General features: G+C 33.6%; 1 protein-coding gene across 14 annotated transcripts in view; it reads right to left on the bottom strand.

Annotated features, from left to right (window-relative positions):
- Nucleotides 1-5,695: 5,695 nt before the first annotated feature.
- The window catches only part of LOC105325881 (inositol 1,4,5-trisphosphate-gated calcium channel ITPR1), a 70,510-nt gene continuing 59,304 nt past the window's right edge, over nucleotides 5,696-16,901 (bottom strand). For 8 of the 14 annotated variants that reach the window (XM_066081218.1, XM_066081216.1, XM_066081221.1 and 5 more), the window contains 19 exons: nucleotides 16,578-16,758; nucleotides 15,912-16,150; nucleotides 15,428-15,631; nucleotides 14,924-15,034; nucleotides 14,224-14,319; nucleotides 13,212-13,271; nucleotides 12,314-12,433; nucleotides 11,842-11,946; nucleotides 11,188-11,380; nucleotides 10,673-10,795; nucleotides 10,276-10,451; nucleotides 9,949-10,113; nucleotides 9,120-9,312; nucleotides 8,722-8,808; nucleotides 8,330-8,460; nucleotides 7,775-7,940; nucleotides 7,439-7,599; nucleotides 6,447-6,608; nucleotides 5,696-6,278 (listed from right to left, as the gene is read on the bottom strand). In XM_066081218.1, coding sequence (XP_065937290.1) covers nucleotides 6,213-6,278; nucleotides 6,447-6,608; nucleotides 7,439-7,599; nucleotides 7,775-7,940; nucleotides 8,330-8,460; nucleotides 8,722-8,808; nucleotides 9,120-9,312; nucleotides 9,949-10,113; nucleotides 10,276-10,451; nucleotides 10,673-10,795; nucleotides 11,188-11,380; nucleotides 11,842-11,946; nucleotides 12,314-12,433; nucleotides 13,212-13,271; nucleotides 14,224-14,319; nucleotides 14,924-15,034; nucleotides 15,428-15,631; nucleotides 15,912-16,150; nucleotides 16,578-16,758 — 2,739 coding nt within the window. In that variant the 3' untranslated portion in view covers nucleotides 5,696-6,212. The remainder of the gene's footprint in view (nucleotides 6,279-6,446; nucleotides 6,609-7,438; nucleotides 7,600-7,774; nucleotides 7,941-8,329; nucleotides 8,461-8,721; nucleotides 8,809-9,119; nucleotides 9,313-9,948; nucleotides 10,114-10,275; nucleotides 10,452-10,672; nucleotides 10,796-11,187; nucleotides 11,381-11,841; nucleotides 11,947-12,313; nucleotides 12,434-13,211; nucleotides 13,272-14,223; nucleotides 14,320-14,923; nucleotides 15,035-15,427; nucleotides 15,632-15,911; nucleotides 16,151-16,577; nucleotides 16,759-16,901) is intronic. The other 6 variants (XM_066081224.1, XM_066081229.1, XM_066081226.1 and 3 more) reach the window with 2 other exon arrangements.

Raw genomic sequence — 16,901 nt, 5'->3', positions numbered from 1 at the left:
GATTTTTATCATTTGATTACATTTATACAGTACACGTCACGGTTGTGTACTTTTATTTGATGCATTTGCACTGATGTCATTAATATCTTAGTTTCGCTGCTTTAAGTGCAACATCCTTTCCTTTTAGGCTTCACTGAATTATTTAATCGATTTTTTCCCCGCTTTTTTGCTGTAGGTTGTTAATGATGCAACAAGAACACACCGTACAACCGCTTTAAAAAAACAAGACTGGTCATAAAAGAGTAACTATATAACTCTACTTTTAACAAAATATTATCAGAGTAATATTTGTTTAAGATTGATAATAAGAAGTATTTCTTTCCTCAGTGAACGTCTGCTGTCCAGGTAAACAAACAATTTTGAATGTATCACACGGCACTTGAATGAAATGATTCATAGCGGCTGTAAGGTGTGAAGAGGAAAGTATTTTAATGTCTTTGTTGTAGAAAAAACCCAAGTCTGTTGCCATATGCAATCAAACCAGTTCATACATAAATGTTTTATATCATAAAAATAAAGGCCTTATGTTCTTTTTAACTGGTGAATACGAACGTAACCTTATAGAATAAATATTTTTTCCCCAAAAAATAAATACTTTAAAAAAAAATTAATGAACCTGAGTGATTCAAACTAGTTTTATTAGAATTATATAACATCATTTTCATTCAAAGTGAAGTGTTAATATAACGCTTTAATAAAATTAATTAATGATATTTAAAACTCTCATTTCTAAATTTCTTGTTTACTAGAATAAATATTATATTTGTGTTCCAGAAATTATGATTCATGTAACAAGTTGGTCATGTACCAAAACCAGTTTCCTTCAGCTTATGAGCAATATTCAAAGAAAGGCCTCGCACGAATGTTTATCAAGCTTCGTGCACTATTGATTTTCAAGTGAATTGGCTGAATGTGTATTAAAATATCATTAAAATAACAACAATTTTAACCAGAACTTTATGTACTTTACCATAAACAACTTGGAAATTTATTTTTATTTGGATCTTGTAAAGGTAATAAACAAACGTTTTATATTGATGAAGAGTAAGAAGAATGTCCAAAGTTACAAATTGAAACAGTCAGAAGAATAAATTCAACCCATTTTCATCGAAACATGCAGCCGAATTTCGGGTATTTATATTTTCCGAAATGCTACGAGTGAAAGTACTCAAAATTAAGAAGAGAATTGAATTAAATCCTAAATAATGCATTTCCCTCCACAGTATTTTATGATGTGATGGTACGCTGCGCTGAGCGGTGTCCTTATTAATTCTTGCATCTAATATTCATTTTGTCTTTGCCATGTCTCTCTTGTTATCCCATTTTATTGCACACCCATGATATGTTTCAACAAAATACTTCATTCAAGTACAGTTTGGCAAACCATAGTACTATTATTTGACTTACAATTGATGCCTTTTTTGAAAACGTCTATTTAAAATATGTTATCTCCATCTTTTCAACATGCCATTCAAAAGGGATAAAGTCATATTTTGAGCTAGAACCAATTAAGTTATACTCTTTTTATTTTAAATAATCAAAGGTTTAACTATGTTTTTTTATGGTCTAACAAAATTTGAATGGCAGTTGTTCAGCTTCTAACAATGCTCAAATCTCTTTGTTAGGTACACATGGCTTGTGCCATGAAATTAACATATTGGTTGTTGTATTAAAAGGCCAGATGTAAAAAACACTTGAAACTGAGTTAATTTTATCTTTCTCTTTGCATTATCGTGCTCGTAACTCAATATATGACATTTTGGCTAACCATTAAAAATAAATTCTTTAAGGTAACTCACTCCTCACGTTTTGATTTCATTGCGCACATGATCAATATATTTAAAATGAATATGATTTAATTATCTAATATTCACAAAAAATATTTTTACTTCATAATTACAGAACATTTATTAAGAAAACCCATTTGAATTTAAAAAAAAACCCAAACAAGTTCTAGGGGAACTATATTTTTGTGCGGAAGGTCTTTTTAGGCGAAAATGATAGAAACAAGCAATTTTGTGAATTTTCAATATACTTTTCTTTTAATGATACTTTATTCGTTACGCACATTTTAACATTTGATAGGTTTGTAACATATTATATAGGTTCTGTATGGCATGTACAAAATCAAATCTTGAGAGTGTAATATATTTAGACGTTTAGCATAAATCATGCAAATATATAAAAAATAATGTCTGATTTTTTAAAGCCAATTTTTTAAGAATTTTACGTTTGAAGCCCTACATCTAAAATTTTACATCACCCAAAATGTTATTATGTCCAAATAGTATTGAACACATATCTAAGAAAACTGGATTAATAAGTTTTGTCTAAGTCCACTTTGTCCACTACAAGAGGATTTATTGCGATTAGTGATTTCTGGTCTACAGTTGTGTCAAGTCATCACATATTTCCTTATTGTCAAACAATAAATATTGCTCCTATAGAGTTGTTCAATTTTCGCACACTATCGAAGTTAATTGTTTGAAGTTCTGAAAAGTGCAATTTTCTGTATAAATGAAGACCATAGCTGTACGACCATTTGTAATTTTGATTATACAAAACCGATTGATCTAGAAAGATTACACGGTGGTGAAGAGTCACACGAATTAGATTAGGATACTCCGGGATAGTTTTATGCGCGTAATTGTACGCCTATGGTTCGCCGTAAAATTCACGTCATTCCGAGAGATGTTAGTTATGCGTTTGAAATAACACGAATAAATATAAAAAAAATAAAAGCAGGAAAGTTTTTTTTTTAATTAGGACATTCAGTAGTGCCTGTTTCGTGGGTAACAGTTGAAATTAACTTCCCTCGAAAACCATTGTCAACCGACGCGAAGCGAAGCGAAGCAATGGTTTTTTCGGGGGTGTCAATTTCAACTGTTAGAATATAGACTTTTTGAAATTCTCACATTGCAAAGATTTGAATTATTTTTTTTTTTAGAAAATGGAAGGTCGCGACTGACCTTGAAAATGTTCAATTGTTAACGCACGTCGAACTTCGACGTTCAAAAGCCAATGGCAGTAAATTACGCACATATTCTTAAAATCTATCGAAAAATGAAAGAATGGAATTTTCGAAGATAATTAGGCGTGTTTATAATACAGATGTGACGTTTAACATAACTACATGATAGTAATGAAACGCCATGGTAAAGCAGTGTTTGCCTTGCTTCATCAGTTCCGTCTCGTTAGGATTCAACCTATTATACATGTATATGCAATTCTGTGTACTACCTAAAATTAATTCTGTATGTAATTATAAATACCATCATGATTACATGAATGCACAATTCTGTCTGCTCTTCGTACAAAGAATCCCTTTATCGATGAGTGTTCGTTACATGATCGATTGACAGTAACTTACGCAAAATCAGAAAAATTATTAAGTCAAAACAAACGAGAATTAGCGATGGTCTAATTGTATTTTACGCTGTGATATTCTTCTTCAACAGTAATCTATATTTCTCGTGAAAACTGGACCGTTTTATTATCCATTCTTTGTAAAGAAAAAAAAAATCCATTCCAACGGCACGCATAGTCCTCTCCTTTCCATAAAATGCATGCATATTATGATAAAATATTGAGGTAAAAAAGTTCACGCGTGAATAAGTTGCAATGAAAACAGAGATTTAATATGGAAATATGTTACTTAAAAATATGTCATGTTAAATTGTCAAATTTTTAAATCAATGATAAAACAAAGACGGACAAAATCAATAAGATTATATAGAATATGTAGGTAATTAACTGATGATCTACGGACTCGATATGATTCTTTTTTCACTTTCAAAAAGACCGATTGAATAACAATGGGAATTTTCTATCCCTTTTAATCATACTATAATGTACGAGGGTTGTCCAAAAAGTTCGAGGACACATGTAATCTTATTCCAAATAACGGCGCCATTATCACGAAAGCATTATAATATTTCAATATAGAGTATATGCATAAAAATCAGAGCAATGTACATTTTTGCATTGGAGTTATCATTATATATACATTGTCTATATAGGCCGCACGGCCCAGTCTGACGTTGGCTTATAACGACATTTCTATAACGTCGTAGTCCTGAGTTTACTTGAGAGTAGTATGCCGCATTCACCGTTTGGTCAGAGGGTACAATAGCATACTCCATAAAAATATCGACTGTATAACTTGTGGATAAGTAAACTTTTTCGATGGTTTTCATGTTTCCTTAATCGTTTGTTTTGTTTCTATCGGTGTTTTACCTCAGTTTGTACAATTTTATGATGGCGCGCTGTTCCGTGCCGTCAGATGACGTCGCTTTTTCACAAGAAGAGTGAAAATTTCATTGATTAATTTTGCACATTTTTCGAATTATTATCGTTATTTGGTTTCTGTTGGACGTAGAATGGGTAGAAAAATGTTTGAAATACAAAAGGTTTTGTCATAATATGGGGCTAAATATAGCAACATGGCGGAATTAATGCAAAATCGTACTTATTTACAGCTGTTTTTAAATGATTCTGATGTCTCTGGGTCTTCTCTCCACAAATTTGAAACTTGTAAAGATGACATATTTCAACATTAAAAACGTCGCTTTTTAGAAAAAGATGGAGAGATGACCCAGATATGAATAATTATATACTTTTTCAAAATATTTTTGGAGGATAATAAAACAAAGTCCAGAGATATGACAATATTGTCTCCAACACTACTTTATACCCCAATTTCAAAGTCTCGCATGGCTCACTGGTTTCGTTCTGGATTTTGAAGACATTCTCGCAGTGTTTTGGGTTCAAATCCTGCTCGAGACTCAAATTAATTTTTTTTCCTTTCCTTTTCAAATGTATGTTGGTATAACATTATGTTGAATTACACTAGAATACCGGTATATTTTAATTAGCCGTTATTGATTTCTGCCGTATGAACACTATTTTCTGTTCTTATTACTAGTTTATTATGATATACAGTATAATTCAATTAAAATATATATGCATGTGTATTAAAATTTCCAATATAAAGTTTTATCGGTTTACCCCTCATTTCCCTTTTCAGAAAGCTTGTGAGTTTTATTCAATAGCCAGAATAGACTTGTACTTAAATTCTCAACACAATATAGTTTGAGTAATCAATTTCTGTTCAAACTTGTACATAGCATTTCGAGGATATAGACATTTAAACCCCAATTGGTTCGCGTCGATGGTTCCTGCAAAATCATTATCTTGAGCGCCCAGATTCTTTGGTTGAAATCTGCCCAGTGGTTCTTGAGAAGAAGATAAAAGTGTGAAAAGTTTACAACGACGACGATGACGACGACGACAGACAAATTGTGATCAGAAAAGCTCACTAGAGCCTTTGGCTCAGGTGAGCTAAAAAAGAGCACAACTAAGTTTTAAGACACCAGGGCCAGAAAACAGAAGCACCAACAATAGCCACTGTAACACACGGAAGATACCGGTAGTCATACATGTAAGTGTTCAGGTTACAGTTATTTTATAATGTAGAATAGAGATACTCAATTATCTTACTTCAAACAGCAGCTTCAACGTTACACATGTTCATTTTACTTTTATAAGTTTACGTTTACTGTTTTTTATTTATTTTGCCCTATTTTGAGATTTAATACTGTATTTAAAATTTTGCACTTATTTCAATTGTCCTCTGCCATTTATTTTAATATCAGAAGTTAAGACTGGGATTTTCATAAACAAAAAACAAGATATATAAATGACCAATACACATGTATTTCTATGTTCAATATATTTCTTAGTACTTACAATATTACAGGTATGTGCAATTATAAATACATAAATAAGAAATTGCAGTCCATTTAAAATCATTTAACTTACTAAACAAATATTTCTTCAAGAAAAAAAATAAATAATCAAGATCATTAAATTCGTTCAATGTACACATGATACAATATTGCATATACATTTGAAAAGTAACACATTAACAAAGGAGAACGGATGGAAATAAGGGTACAGACATCCTACACTACAACATAATTTGTTCATAAGAAAAGACCTCATGTCAACAGGGAATGCTAGTAAAGCCTTGACTTGAAACAGAGCTGCTAAAAAGCAAATTGGAATGAATTTAAGGGAGGCAACTCTAGGTTGGACTGGACACGAGCATTCAGTTGAATAGATACACTGTGTCCAGTGCTATGTCACTGATTTTGGCAATATCTTGATATGCTGGAGTAAAAGTTAGATATGAACCACTCCTCTTCCCGGGACTACATGTTCATTGTAGCAGAAGTAAGGAACTTAGATCTCTTCTTCTGTTTGATTTGTTCTGTCATCTTTTAGAGGGAAAGAAAGAAAAAAATTGTTACATATTTTTTACAAGTGTATACAGTATATTTTCGCATTGTTGTATACATTTAAATTTTTGGCAATAGATCATGTGCAAAAATCAATATTGAAAAGGGCAAGGGTTGCAGTTTTGTAGCATCTGAGAGAAATCTGACCTGTTCTTTGAGCTCAGTGAGCTGTTTGGACAGGTTCTTAACCAGCTTGTTGGTGGTGTCGAGCTGAGCCTGGAGGTTCCGATAGTCGCTCTGCTCCCCGTCCCCGTCCTCATTGGTCAGCGACATGGCTCTCATTCTGGGGAACCAGTCCAAGTTCTTATCCTGACAAAGCGAAAATACAGTCATTTTTCCTCTAATATTGTGCACAAAAGGCATACCTCCTAACCAAGGATCAAGTAAACAATTTGTAACTTGAATGTGTAATATAATGTTTTAAATTTAATCTAGCTGTTTGAAATCTAAAAGCTCTGCGTATTGACTGTATCAATGAAAAATATTAAAGACATATTTAGTCTATGTAATCTGCCATACGATGATTAAAGGTTTATATTTGACTTTACTTTAAACGCATTGGTCAGTCTTTTAATGAGAAATCAAATATTCTCATCTTCATCAACCACTGCCAGAAAGGGCCTAAATAAAATTTTTCTTTCTTTGGAATTGCCACATGCCTCATTGAAATACCCCCAAATGAAAAAATTTTATTGGCAAAAAAAATAATGAACTTTTTTTTTCATTGGTTCATTTTTTGTTTCTTTGTTTGTTGAGAAGATTAACTGATAAGACAATTTAGTTGAAGCGTCAAATTTAAAACCTGGTAATGGCTGCACTCGATGGATTTATATTTTAAAAGTAATGAATGTATAAAGGTTAATCAGCTATGTTAAAAAGAGCAAAGACTGATATTTGATTGATGTTCATGATAAACTTTTTATATTTCAAAAGCATTGCTCATTAAATTTGCAAAGAGTACCCATAGATTAAGACTATCGAAATATGGACATAAAAGAATAGTTGAACCTCCAATTTAAAAAAAAAATAAAAAAAATTTCTCCCTCCTTCCTTGGTCTGAAAACTCCCAGGCTGCAATTCCAACAAACAAACAATCAAAATTAAAAGTATATATGGTAATCAGGATGCAATAGACATACCTTGACCATTGTGTACACATAGCTTTCTGGTCCAGTGAACTCGGTGTGGTCCTTAACCTTCACAAGGACAATGAAGTTCAGATAATGCCACATGTTGTGTTCATTAGACTTATGCTCATCAAAGGACACAGACTTGTTGTCAAAATTGCTGCGGTTCAATCCTAGAGTAAAACAACAGAAAGATATACAGGGAAAATTCAAACTTATAATCAAATGAATATTTTATTCTCCAAACTTTAATGATCACTGTATCATAATGTATAAAATTTCAGCAATTTTAATTTTTTTCATCAATCATGCTGACAACTACATGAACATGGGTTTCAGCTTTCTTACCACAAACAAAGCAAGTATTTTTAAGAATTTCATCTTTTTGCTGCTTTTCACTCCTGAGATCCGCGAATGTGTCGATGATGACACCAAAGATGAGATTTAGAACGATGATGATGACAATAAAGAAGAACAGAAGATCGTAGACGACACGGGCAACAAAAAGGTTCTCCTGCAAAGATTCGGAAACAATGTCATCTACACATTCAAAGGACATTTAAAGGTGATCCCGAATCTTTTAATTTAGAACTGATAAATGTAAATAATTGATGAACCATATTTTTTTATTGGAGCTATTGCTTTGTTGAGAGCATTTGCTCTTTAAACATATTATATTTTAGTCTTTTCTAAATTTTTTGGTCAGTGGGACTGATAAAATTCCTATCAGTATAAAGCCCATCTGACCAGCAAAACATCTTTCTATTTCTAGTTCTACTAGTCAGAGCAATAATTACAACTGCATTCCACTACTTCAATGCTAATTTTGTTTAGGAGTTTACTCCTAATTTAGTTGTACAAAAAGACTTGGACGTTAATACACTGGACACCTGAAGTACTGACCTTGCTGTCTGGCTTTCTGAGTAGATCACCGATCCCCCCGCCATTCCTCAGCCCGTGGTTTAATGAGGTCAGGATACACATGATTAGGGAATCACATACTCTCTGCTTGCCATCCTCTCTGGAGTCATCCTCTACAAAAAGAATCAATTTATCCAGGAAAACACTTCTATGTATGACTGAGGAAAGGTTTGTGAAACAAAATGGTACAAACTATTGTAATGCATGATGAAAACTACTATAATAATCCACTTCTTATCAATGAAATAATATCAAACATCAGAGAACAGTCTGATTAATGAAAACAAGGTTAAAGACAGGAATAAACAATTTCAGTCCACTCTCCTAATGACTTAAGTTGTTAAATTAGATGCCATTGTCGTAGAGAGACATACCGGCTACTTCCTGTCCCGCAGACGCTGAATAATCTACTCCAGTGCAGTTTTCTTTGTCACAGTAGCCATTGGCTGTTTCATTAACTGCTGTAAAATAGAAAAGTCCATAAATAAATGTCAATTAAATAGGCAACAAAATTTATCTTGAGATTATCGAGAACTGTCTTCTATTGTGAAATGTTTCTATATTGATCAATTTCACACTAAAATTTGAAATTTTTGTCCAAAAAAACCCCAATTTAATATTTCAGGTGTAAGAAAGCAGCATGACACTGCTAAATACAAGAGACTTTTAGGAGCAGAACTTTCAGTAACTGGCCAAACAACCAACACAATCTGACAAAAAATGCCTTCACTCCCATTCTTACTGACAGAACAAGTAAGCAGACATTTCCTACCTTCTGCAATAAGCTTTGGAACCGGCTCCACTTCCATCAGGAAATCATCCTGGAAGCAGATATATCCTATGATGGAGAAGAGATAGATGATGATGACCGCCAGCACGGCCGTCAGGATGATGGAGCGACCGTTCTTGGTGACCGACTTGATCACGTTCCACAGTGTCTCCTCTCTGTTGATCACATCCAGGAGCTACAACATAGTCCCAAATACAACACAGTCCCCAATACAATGATATGTTCTAAACAGACCAAATGTCTAAGTTCTAGACAGACAAATGTCCAAGTTCTTTTAAACAGACCAAATTTTCAACAGACCAAATGTCTAAACAGACTTCACCAAATTTCTAAACAGACCAAATATCTAAGTTCTACAAACCACTAATGCAGAGTTTGACAAGCATCATACACATAAAATCATAAAGCTTGACCATGATTTAGAGCCAATAAGATCAGCAAAATTGTTTCGGATTTTTTTTGTTAAAAAGTAACAAATTTTTTAAAATCATATTTTCTAAGTCTAAAATCTCACTATAAAATGTACAAATATCTCAATCAATTACATGTTAAGTAAATGAAGCTTGTTATTCTTTTAATGCAAAGTAATACATGCTCTCTTGTAAAAGTAGCTCAGTTATGTCACACCGTCATTCTGTAACCTGCTACTGGATAACAATATACACAGTCATGTATATACCCCAAATAAAGGCCTGCTGAGCAGAGCCAGCACTTTTGAGCACTCACAAAATTTTCTCATCTAATTTATTACAAAAATTTTAGCAATCATTCACTCTGCTGTGCAGACCTCAGATCAGTAGTGGTAACTCACCAGTATGCTGTAGAAGAACTCGTGCACACAAAGGCCCAGGATACACACCACCAAGTAGATGATGTGGTACATGAACCTAAAGTCGGTCAGCACCTGCCGCGGCTGCTTGGTGAACGTGCCCTGGTTCCCCATCATACTTATCAAATATATACCTTTATTTATCACCTGCACAAAAAAAAAGACCTGTTTTATCATTGTGTTGCATTATGTAGCAGTTAAGGATACTTGCAACTATCCTGAATTTATTTAAATTTGGATGAAAAAAAAAATCCCTTTCAATGTTTAACACTCAGCTTTAGAAATAGGAACAATATCTTTAGTACTTACATTAAATGCACCTAATAACCACAGTGTGTACTCAAGTCCAACTGAAAAAATAAACCGGAAAATGGTGGATATAAAAAAGGTGCGTATGGCAAAGGGATTGACTCCAACCATGGTGACCAAGGCCAAGGAACCAAACATGGCCGTCCAGATCAGGCCAGACAGCTTAGGATCCAGCTCTGTAACAGCAAACACTCAATGTCATCAGAAAACAAGTGTAAGCACATAATGTATGAACTATTATTCACCAAAAAAAAAAGTCCTAATAAAAGGTATGCATTTATGTCATACCAGACTACAAAACATTATACAATTCTGTTTTCTTAACTATCATGTGTGTTTATAATTACCAAAAACCTTCAATGTTTTTTGTTTTTGTTTTTTAAAGTGAAACATTTACCTTTTTTGACCTCATTAAATGGGTAGAAGAATGCCACTAGGAAGTTGAGCAGCACAGCAAATTGAAAGGTAATGCTGCTCCAGAGGGACATATGACTGCTGAACCAGGACAGGTACGGGTTGGCTGACAAAACAAACAAAAATATAAATACAAACACAACAAAAGGTCAACAGTCTATAACACTACTACAAATTTCTTTAGGTTTATTTTTTCAATTTAATTTCTGGAGACATTTCAGTAAGGTTTTCTGACATTTTTTATCAATGTTATCAAGCTCTTGCTGCTATAGACTGGTATTTGTATGACTGTATTCAGTTAAAAGTCAGCAATTTAACTTTGAGACCAGAACACAATCCTTATTAGAAATACACATGTATAACCCAAGTTTAATGTGCACAAAAAAAAATCAACTGTTTCATATTTCAATACAAGAAATAACTCAGAAAACACTCCTTATCAAGTATTGGATGTAAACAACTTTTATTACAATAATTACAATGACTAGGTTGACTCACCCCTGAGTTTTTTCTGCCACCTCATCTCAGCAAACATGTCCTCGACCTTCTCGAAGAAGTCTGCAACCTTCGAGCCCTGCTCGTCACGCTCGGTCGTGTAGTAGATGCGAGTCTTGGTCTCCTCTGTCAGGTACTCGCAGATGTCTGGGATTGGGAACACAATGCGCTCCATTGTCCGATCCTGTCGCACAATCTGATTAAAGAACAGACCAAATGTTTTAAAACTTCATAGGTGAACCAAATCATTCCAATAAATCAATATGGCTATTTATAAGAGTTTTTCACATGCCTGTTTATTGAAGTAAGATAATCTACAAATCCACATGCATTAATAAAGTACATAAGAAAAATGTTAAAGATATTATGTATTGAATAACATGATAAGGATTTAGCAAAAATTTATCAGAGCTGTATAAATATTGCATTTAAATATTGTATTCATTTTTAACAAAACTGAATTTAACAATTATTGAAGCTGGTCTTAATGACAATTTAAGGTAAAGAATTGCTATCCATGTGATATGTATAGGTTGAATCTTTTAATTAATCACATGTATTACTTTCCAAAGATTTTGTTAAACAGTGGTCAAAATAGTGTGATATTTTAGATAAAGAATATTAAATATCAGTCATTAATAAAAACAAAGTTTGAACCTCTATCTGAGCTGTGTGTTTTTCATAGAACTCCAGAGCCTGATCTCCCCACAAATCTCCACTGGGCTTCAATAGCTGGGCCAGCCTCTCGTTGTGTAAGGACAACTGTGTGTAAAGAAAGGGAGGTCAAGTGGCAGAATTTAAAACACCTTTTACAGCAATGCTTTAATGAATATAAATTTAAATGACTTATTCTTGTACAAAAAGTATTCATGAATTTCAGAAGAACCTTGAGGTCATCAGTTGTTTATAATTTTAACATTGTTTAATCAGGATATAAAGTGATGGCTGTAGAATTATATTGTCCACTATTGAAACCTGGTTACCTGGTGTATCTTACTTGTGTAGCCAGGACTTAAATGCTGTGTCTGACAAATATCTAACCTGTGTTGCCAGGATGTACATGTTGTGCCTTACAAAGACCTTACCTGTGTAGCTAGGGTGTAAATGCTGTGTCTGACAAATAACTTACCTGTGTTGCCAGGATGTAAATGTTGTGCCCCACATCTTTGGGTGAGGCATCTTTGCCTTCCTCTTCATCTTCATCATCAATGGAAGCTTCCTGGTGGAAGGCATTCTTAGCAATGTCAACCTAGACAACAGTAAATCATCTGTGTAACAGAGGCCTGTGATCTTGTGATGTGTTAGTATGTTCACAATATTCAGATGATTAGTTTCTACTTGTTGAATAAAAAAATCAAAGGATGCAATACAAAATGAATATTTAAACTGTAAAGTGAATTTTATGTGATCAGTATTCAAGCACAATAAGAACATATATGTTTGTTATACATATTGCAAGAAGCATTATCCAATATATAAATAATAATACAATGTACACTAAAACTCATATCTGGTTATATCTGTTGACTGTATGTCATACCAAATAGTACATGTATCTATATATCGTACAGAATTAATGCATTGTATTTTGTATGAAACCATAGTACAGCATGAACATGTTACAGATGAACTGCTCACAAAGTGAAAATAGGAATTCAATATAAAAATGAAATAGAAGTGAAACAAAAATCAGAAAAAAAAGGTATGACTAATACTGAAGGGACGAGTACATTCTTGTCTCGACTCACGTTCACAATTGTGCGGCTAACAGTTTATACACCCAACGACTAGATCATCATTAGTTTTACTCAGATCACTACTAACACCAAACCTCTCTCTACAGTGAATGAAAAAAGAAAAGCAGTAACAAAAAGAAACAAAAACCAGATCAAAAATAATAAAGAAAAGGAAAAAAACAACATGAATGCATTTCCAATGAAATCATATGTAGAGATGAGCCTGCTACACAACCATGCCACAGCTGTAAGAATGCAGAGATTGAGCTACAGGGTGACTGTTTGTAGAACCTTTGAGACTACTGATCCGTCCTGTGTAGCCAGTTTAAAGATCGTCCCTAGAGACGACACCTGCCAGAATAGGAACAATCTCTTTATAACAGTCTGTATAATGTTCATAGTTATCTCCCTACCATATATAGAAAGAAATTTTCTTGTTAGCTTATAGAATGTGTTAGGTTTTTCATGATTATAAATCTTTCAACATAGCAATGAGAGCTATTTTCACAGGATATCAAAAGTATGCAAATAACTAGAATTAATGATGTACATGTATGTCTTATTCCAGACTATAGAGTTATAAAAAATGGGGAATATCATCGAATTTCATGTATTAAATATTAAATGCATGTATAAAATAGAAGATTGTTGACATGAATACTGTTAAGTTTTCTACTTTTAGTAAATAAATGCTTCACATTGCCTTAATTTGCACAAAATCAATGTATATATAATACATAAGCATATACAGTGTACATTTACTTGACATCGATTGCATTAGTTTTATTTGCCAGGCTAAGCATTAGAGCCGACACAGTACATTATGAGTTATGTCCATGTATACACACATGGAAACTTAAATAATTGTAGAACCTTGGAGACCAATTGTCCATCCTCCTTAGCCATTTTATAGACCTTCCCTAAAAACTTTATCTGTCAGAATAAATAATCACTTAATATCTGATAATAGCTAGTAATGTGCTATCAGTGTATGAATAGCTACACTGAAATATACATTTATTCATTTCATGAGGTGCACATGGAATAGTGGGCAAGTAAACAAAGAGTTATATGAATGTACTCTAAAAATTTGAAAACATTGACTTTTCATCAATGATTCATTTTTTTCTTGAAATTACTCAAAAATATGTTTGTATCATGTATTCGTTTTTTTACGCCAATATTCAAAGAAACAAAATCATTGCTTGAAGACAACCAGATACATGGCATAACAATGTATATACAAATAAATCAATCAGTGATACTAATCAGTATAGTGGTTTCTACAGTATGTGGTATTTACCAGCTGTTTGGGGTTCATGTTGTACAGAATCCGCTCAGCATTCTCACTGTCATGTCGACTCTCCATGATAGCAAGGAGACATTTAGAGGCATTGTTCTAAAATACAATATCAACAATGCAGTTTCATTTATACATGTAATTTGAAGAAAATTTGCTTAAATATGAAATACTACTATTTATAAACACTGTTACTGTAACAATAATATCATATTATCTCTTATGATCAAACATTTACATTTATAAATTATAAAATTATACACAATTTTCTAGCATAAAATTTTCAAACAATTTCGTTCTAAAATGATAAACTGTAAAACACGTTCTACATAAATTATGTACATGTAGTAAATCAGCTGGTGGACCATGGTGCTGAACTTGGTATGAACACCCTTGAATCACACGATCCTTAAAATACTGTTAACCAACTATTATTCGCATTCCAGAAATTTTTGCGAGGTTCGTGAGGACATTGTTGTCGCAAATATTTCTTGCCACAAAGCATTCGTTGTCGTATGGTTGTTAAAACAAGACTGGTCTGGAGAAGGCTTGGTCACGAACATTAGTCATCGCAAACCAGTTTATCGAAAGTAAATTGCGAAATATAGTCGTCGCGAATAAAAGCTGGTTTACAGTAATCTGAATACTTAGACTTCAGTCTACCTTTATATTACCTTTATAACTTAGTTCTAGCAGGTGTTACCTTAAGTTCCAGCACCAAAGCTAGCTTGTTCTTTCCCAGAGGATTGATCTCATTCAGTAACAGGGCGATAATGATGTCAATCCCATTGCTTTCATGCATGGCTATGGCATTCTGGAAAAGTCAGTATCAACTTTGAGACAAAAAATTTCACTATCATTAATGTTTGTATCTTATTGGTCAAGATTTCAATATAACTACATTAATTTGTAACTACCATAAGTTGATTCAAATCATTACTCAATATTATCAAATGTGAAAGTGCATGAAGGTGTTATCCAAATCATATGCAACTACAATTACTGCATTATACTAGGCTTGTACTGACTGGATCCTGGTTTTGACACCTTTACCAGATAAACCTGGCTTTCCTACTCCAGGGTTTACCTGGTTTTACTTAATTGTCACAGGTAAAATCTGGACTTCCCTACACCTGTGTTTACCTGGTTTTACTACAGTGTAACACCTTTTCAAGGTTTACTTGGGGTTCCCCACACTTATGCTTACCTGATTTTCGTGGCATGGTCCCTGGCAGTACTCGGTGAGGCTGGTGAGGGCCTGGATAATCAGGTCCACATTGTGTTCATTGATGTATAACCCCAACAGTCCCAGGCCCCCAGTGGTGCTGCCACAGATAGAGTCCAGGAACTGTAGAGTCTCACATATCAAGTTGTACGGCTTGGCATGGTTTGGTTGGTTGCGCAAGAAGTTCTACCCATTCAAGAATTCAATAGTCATAATTCAGCAACATATCAACACGTGTGTACAAATATTGTAAATAATTACAAATACTTGATTAATGTAAACAAAATGCTTCCATTATTTTACTTAATAACATCATATAATTTCTCTAGAGAGGATTTATCATTTTAGTGTCAGATCATAATGATAATATCAAACCAAATTAATTTAGCATATAAATAGCCAATCATATGACCAGACAAAGATAATTCATCATTCCAAGAAAATAACCCTTTCATCGCCCTCTCACCTGGAGATCGGTGTTGTGGTTCTCACAGAGCAGCTGTAGGAAGCGCAGGATGTACTTCATCAGGGCCACGTTGGGGGGCAGTTTCTTGTCCTCTTTCTCTTTGTTGGCTTTTTCCAGGGCCGCCTCCTCACTCCCTGGGTGAGGCCCCCTCCCCTCCTCCTGCTCCTCTCCCTGTCCTCCCCTGCGCAGCATCCGAAGAAGGCCTCCAGATTCTTCATCTCCATCCGTTCGTCGTAATCCTATCAAAATCATTAACACACTGTAGATGAAAATTCCTGATGATCTGTTCTTCTTTTTATTAATATTTTTTTTTAGCTACCATATCTGCTCAATCAACTTTTGCACCCTTAATTTATTTATCTTTAATCTTTGATCTTCAAATAAGTAATCATACTCTTACTCATTTCCTTCTCTCTTTAACCAAATCTATTTTTATTTAATCCCTGCACAAACTCCTTCCACTTTGTTTCAATAGCTAAGTGGCATTTCTGTATATATCTAAACACCACATTATACATGATTTAATATTTATTTTTCTCTCACATATCATTTTTATTACTGCTCTCTTACCACTAAATCCTTACTTCTTTATAAAAAAAACATTTTACTCCAGAGTCTTTCTTACTTCCCTCATCCTTTCACTGAGTTGTCTCCCCTTTGACTTACCCACTCTATTCCTTCGTTGTACTTCTTTGTTTTCTTTCTGCTCTTCCGTCTTCTTCTCCATCTCCCCGGTACTGACCGTTATTCCTTTTACCTCCTCCCTGGCCAACACCATTCTGCTGTAGAACACTTTTAAAAAGGTCTCAGAATTCTTGTCTTTGGTCAGCCTTTTGTAGATGGATTTCTATGGAATAAAAAATAAAAATTTACAAAGCTAGAAACATATGAATAAAGAATTACAAAAGGAATTTTGTTTGTACTTTCTAAGCATAACATTATGGATTTGTAAAAATGATTTCAGTTCAAAACAAGATATTTAATAATATA

This window comes from Magallana gigas, chromosome 4, assembly GCF_963853765.1.
Source record: "Magallana gigas chromosome 4, xbMagGiga1.1, whole genome shotgun sequence".
Lineage (NCBI taxonomy): Eukaryota > Metazoa > Mollusca > Bivalvia > Ostreida > Ostreidae > Magallana > Magallana gigas.
The sequence above is the reverse complement of the archived record's forward strand: the minus strand, read 5'-3'. Positions and strand labels throughout refer to the sequence as shown.